At 32.2% G+C, this 6,098-nt stretch overlaps 1 protein-coding gene across 1 annotated transcript; it reads left to right on the top strand.

Annotated features, from left to right (window-relative positions):
- Window positions 1-2,385: 2,385 nt before the first annotated feature.
- LOC104723117 (abscisic acid 8'-hydroxylase 1) lies at window positions 2,386-5,437 on the top strand. Its single transcript, XM_010441431.3, has 7 exons — window positions 2,386-3,156; window positions 3,247-3,565; window positions 3,723-4,109; window positions 4,230-4,395; window positions 4,479-4,585; window positions 4,687-4,805; window positions 4,928-5,437. Exons 1-7 carry the CDS (start codon window positions 2,957-2,959, stop codon window positions 5,031-5,033), a joined length of 1,404 nt encoding a protein of 467 aa, XP_010439733.2. The 5' UTR covers window positions 2,386-2,956; the 3' UTR covers window positions 5,034-5,437.
- The last annotated feature ends 661 nt before the right edge of the window (window positions 5,438-6,098 follow it).

Below are 6,098 nucleotides of genomic sequence, written 5' to 3'. Positions count from 1 at the left end.
CTTTGTATCTCCAGATCTTCTATTCCACTTTCTAGAAAGAAAGTTCAACCTTTGTCTCATAGTTACTAAAGCTACTACATTGGTCTTTCTAAAACATTACTAATTATATTGCCATTTTAAGTTATTCTCATTATTTTAAAAGATTAATTTAGGAGGCATGAACCATGGCGAGCCAAGTGTCACTACATTTTGTTGACAATAGCCGATAGCAAAGTCACCGAAAATTTTAATGTTGGGAAAATGGTTTTGACGAGCTCAAATTCAACAATTGTTTTGTCAACTACTGAAGATTATATAAACGTTCGGGAATTAAATTTTGTAACGCTACTCTTTTTTTATAAGGGAAAGCGAGTCAAGCCGTGGAGATAGAAATTTAGGATTTTTATTTTATTTTTTATATATCAATAAAAAGGTAGATAATATTAATTTTGCGCATCCGAAAATGTTCCCTCTACTACACGAATGTTTGTAAGCTTGATTCTTTTGTATATAACGTACGTATGCATGAATTTTAGGAAAAGAGCGAATCATTTCTTGGTAAGACTTTTCTTTGATATTGTATAAGGGAGGAGACAAATTAATCTATATATTTTAAGCTTCGATGATTTTGTTTCTTGGCACCACCAAAGTCAAATGATAAATTTCGTGCAACTAAGATAAATGTCTGCATTTTAAGCTAAAGTCATATCATTAGAAATACACATGTCAAATTCTTATCTTCCTTTTATCTAATTATCAGAATACGTTTGAAATCCGTGAGTTTGTTGATTAAACAACAAAAAGTTTGATTAATTCAAAGAAGATATATATATACATTTTGAGTTATTTGGCAGTGTGTGTGTTAACGTGGGAGGGAAATAGCAAGTGTTTCTGATTAATAATAAGCCACGAAGAATACACATTCGTCTGTTATTTGTATCCATTTACTTACTAGTCGAAAAATGTATCAATACTTTTGTAGAGTTAATTATGGATTTTGCCATTTTTTTGTGGCATTTGTAGATTTTACCATTTTGGCTAAAATCTTATGAATTTGCCATTTTTCAAGATTTTTAAACATAATTTTACATATTATGTTTGGGTTTTAGTTCCATTTTTGGTAGGGTTTAGTATTTGTTATGAAGTATGTTTTTTAACAATCTTTTTTACAAATGTATAGATTTTAAAGTGATTAAAAGTGGCAAATCAAAATATTGGAAGAAAATGGCAGATTCAAAATAATTGGAGTGAAAAGTGGCAAAACCCATAATAATCCCTACATGTTTGTTTTCGTCTAACAGGGTTGCAGGTTTACAATGTATCATAAACCTAACATTTTACATATACGTCATGTATGTATTTCTGAGAATCAAGTTAACAAGTTAAACAAAAAAAAAAAGAGGTTAACCAGGTTGTAGCTTATTATACAATTTTATATCATATGTATTTTATATTAGTTTGTATATATGTAGAAACAAAAGAATTAAAAAATGCATAATGCTTACAATATAATTAAAAGTTACAAAAATGCATAATGCTTACAAAAAAACAGAATCTAACATATATAAAATATAGGAAAATTGTATTTTGCATGATAATATATATATATATATATATATTAATCTGATCCAAATCCAACTTTAAAATTCCAATTAACTTCAAATTCCAAAACAAGAATCTCTTGATAAATTTTTCATATGATTAATGCATATAGTATTTTCATATATATAAGTCTTTATTACTTTCTATTAAAATTTTCATATAATTTAATTATAGATTAAGAAAATAATAGAATATTGAGAAAATAATTATTAATATAGAAATTAACTTTCTTTTGTCTAATTCTATATGTGCATGTGATGTGTGTAAGAACCTGCTACAGACACGTAAAAAAGTATACTACTCTGTTTTGGCAATTACATTAATAACTTATTTACATAGAAAGTAAGAAAGACTACATACTGTATGTAGAAAATCAATCTCAATGCTCAATCTTGTTTAGCCATTTGTCATGATATTTGTATGTATATATCCTATATAATATCAGAAATATTATATTCATATAGTAAAAAATCTAAGAAAAAAAAACTTATCAAAAACAAATAGCTAAAGCTAGTCTCAGTAGTTATCTTCATGATATCACTCCATTCTTCATTAATATTCTATCTACTGGAAAAAAAAAAACGTGTTGTCTTGAGATATAATAAAAACCAAATAAATAGTTGATGTTATTTTATTTTATTTTTTATTTTGACAACAAATATATTATATTAGCTCTAAATAGTTGATGTTAATTGATGTAATTCTCAAAATATTTTTGAAATTAAGTATTTGATGAAGCATAAGAGGTTACATTCAATACCAAAGAAATCTTTAATTATATAGGTCCAAAGTTAATAAAAACATACACACACACACACAAAAAAAACCTTCCCTAACCCCACATTTGTCTCTACTTTTTTCTCTCTTTTATAATTAGGATTTATAAAAAAATAAATAAATAAATAACTGATTTAAGGAATATAAATTTTTTGGCAAGAGAACTAATTAACCAAACTAGTCCATTTGAATGGCTCTCATCTCATCTCTTTAACTAGTTTTAATTGTTTGGTCAAAATCTCACACGCTCTTTATGCATGCTCCTTGACACGTGCTATCTTCGTCTCTCTCAAATGAGCTGTCTCTCTAATAAGAGTTTCTTCTGTATAGAAAGCTCAACTTCAAACCTCTCCTCTCTCTCCTCCTCCACCTTATGAGAATAGCCTATAAAACCCATTCACATTTCCCACTTGGTTTGCATCACAAACATCTCCCCCATTACACACCAAAACAAAAACATAAAAAAAAAAAAAAAGAGTTCAGTTTTGTTTTGTTTTTATATAAGTTCGAGTCACAAGTTCTTTCTTGTTCAGCTACTTCTCCCTTCCCACTGTGTCAAAACACGAAGTGGGTTTGTTTTTGTTTCTGATCAAAGAAAATGGATTTCTCCGCCATGGTTCTCACTCTCCTCGCCGGAGCTTTCTTCCTTTACTTTCTCCGGTGTCTAATCTCACAGCGCCGCCGTGGATCCTCGAAACTTCCACTCCCGCCGGGAACAATGGGTTGGCCTTACGTCGGCGAAACCTTCCAACTTTATTCTCAAGACCCAAATGTCTTTTTCCAATCCAAACAGAAAAGGTCGGTTTTTTTTTGAAAAAAAATTTAAACTTTTGAGAAGCAATTTAATAATAATTCTGTTCTGATGATGATGTTTTTTGTTGTTGCCAGGTATGGATCGGTGTTTAAGACCCATGTATTGGGATGTCCATGTGTGATGATCTCGAGTCCAGAAGCGGCCAAGTTCGTTCTGGTTACGAAATCTCATCTCTTCAAACCGACTTTTCCGGCGAGTAAAGAGAGGATGTTAGGTAAACAAGCCATCTTCTTCCACCAAGGTGACTATCACGCTAAACTCAGGAAGCTTGTTCTTCGTGCTTTCATGCCTGATTCTATCCGAAACATGGTTCCCAATATCGAATCTATCGCTCAAGATTCTCTCCGTAACTGGGATGGAACAATGATCAACACTTACCAAGAAATGAAAACTGTAAGGCTCCCCTGTTTCCTCTGTTTCTCTCCTCTGTTTTTTTACTCTGCTAGAAACAGAACAAGACACATACTTCCTCTGTTTTGAAAAACAGAGCAATACTCTAACTTTGTTATGATCTAAACTGTTTTTTATAATCTTGTTTTTGTTTGATCAGTACACCTTCAACGTGGCCTTGCTCTCGATCTTCGGAAAAGACGAGGTTTTATACAGAGAAGATCTAAAACGATGCTACTACATTCTCGAGAAAGGTTACAATTCGATGCCAGTGAACCTCCCCGGAACACTTTTCAACAAATCCATGAAAGCTCGCAAGGAGCTCTCACAGATCCTCGCCAGAATCTTATCAAAGAGAAGACAAAACGGTTCCTCACAGAACGATCTACTCGGATCATTCATGGGAGACAAAGAAGAGCTGACCGACGAACAGATCGCCGACAACATCATCGGAGTCATCTTCGCGGCTAGAGACACGACGGCGAGTGTGATGACGTGGATCCTCAAGTACTTGGCCGAGAATCCCAACGTTCTCGAAGCCGTTACTGTAAGTAACAAATACGGACACGTATTTTGTCGTCCTTATTGGTATTAAAATCTGAGAGGAGTGGCAGTTTCGTAGTTTTGTTTGTTTACTCATGGGCGTTTTTGGTATTTTCATTTACAGGAAGAACAAATGGCGATAAGGAAAGACAAAGAAGAAGGAGAGTCTCTAACTTGGGGAGATACAAAGAAGATGCCATTAACTTTGAGAGTCATCCAAGAAACATTAAGAGTGGCTTCAATCTTATCTTTTACATTCAGAGAAGCTGTGGAAGATGTTGAATACGAAGGTATACATACGATTTAACCGATTAAAATAACCGGATGATCCACGAGTTGAATTTTTAAACTAATGATTCTATGGTTTTTACAGGATATTTGATACCTAAAGGATGGAAAGTTTTGCCACTTTTCAGAAACATTCATCATAGTGCTGATATTTTTAAAAATCCTGGAAAATTTGATCCATCAAGATTCGAGGTAACAATTATTGAGAATACAACAATAATACAAATGTTTTTTGTGTGTGTGTGTTGGAGTATGATTTTTTACATTTAACATGAGTTGGTTTGATATAATAGGTGGCTCCAAAACCCAATACGTTCATGCCATTTGGCAATGGAACCCACTCCTGTCCTGGTAATGAATTAGCCAAGCTTGAGATGTCTATCATGATCCATCATCTGACCACCAAGTACAGGTGTGTTGTACTACTTACTTATTACACCTCCTCTTTACTTTTTTGTTATTCTCTATTTTCGAGTTTTATGATATTCGAGAAAATAGAAGTGTTTCTGATGAGGGGTAGTTTTGTAATTTCAGCTGGTCGATCGTTGGAGCGAGCGACGGGATTCAGTATGGGCCATTCGCGCTCCCCCAAAACGGACTGCCCATTATGTTGGCCCGGAAGTCGGAGATAATGACTTAATTGCCCTTTAACTTTCTATATTTGGAAAAGAGGAGAGAAAAAAAAAAAAAAAAAAAAATTCTTACGCAGCAGAGATGGAGATGGATGAAACAAAAAATGTTCAAGATTTTGGTAGGAAATATCTTCCTAAATGGGAAAAGAGGAGAAAGCATCAAGTGTACAAAAATCTCCATTTTTTATAACTTTATTTAGTTTTTTCTTTTCTCTTTTTTCTTTTTGGGAGTTTAATTTGTAATATTTTAGTTTAAGATGGGGAAAATTTGGTAAATTGAATTTGGAGAAACAGGGAAAAAATGTTATATAAGTCTCGATCATGTTTTTTTTTTCCCCTTCAAAAAATATCTCATGGCTATGTTAACTGATTCGTTCTTGTCTTTCTAATATAATTTTCTGTTTATATAAAATATCTGTTAGTGAACCGTATTTGCTGATATTTTCCTTCTCTTGCAAAGTATATTATTTACCGATAAAGATGACAGAAATAACATGTGTTACAAGTAACAAGAGAATTGAATCGACAATATCTAAGAAAGTCAAAACATGTTATTTTAATCAAGGTAATTGTTCATTTGTATACGATCTTCACTTTTACAATATAGATATTTAAATATGTGCAGTTAAATATCATTGCGCCATCTTAAGAATTAATCATTTGGGGTTTGAGTGGGTTTTCGAAATATCAGAATTTTAATATATTCTTAAGCGTTGATGACTAGTTGGGTCAAAGAAACTTCATATACGTAATTGGTGAAATGGTAAAAACAAACAATATAAATTAATTAAATACATTCCCATGTAAACTGGTTTTGACCGTACCAATCAGTTGCAACAGTTTAAAAAAGAAAAAAAAAAAAAAGAAGATTTCAAAAATCAAGTACGGTTCTCTTGAGTTGGTGCAACAATTAGTTAATCTCAAGATTCACTAACCGCGCTATATTGTCACTACTCGTAAAGATGTGTATCTAAGCCGGTTAATGTCCTAAAAGATCGAAAAAGATTTTCTTTTTTTTTGATCAAACTGATATTACTATTCCATTAATATAAAAAGTAACATACAAGTTAGAG

This window comes from Camelina sativa, chromosome 12, assembly GCF_030686135.1.
Source record: "Camelina sativa cultivar CO46 ecotype springtype chromosome 12, ASM3068613v1".
In the NCBI taxonomy this organism is placed as follows: domain Eukaryota; kingdom Viridiplantae; phylum Streptophyta; class Magnoliopsida; order Brassicales; family Brassicaceae; genus Camelina; species Camelina sativa.
Note: the sequence above shows the minus strand (reverse complement) of the source record. Positions and strands in the feature narration are given on the sequence as shown.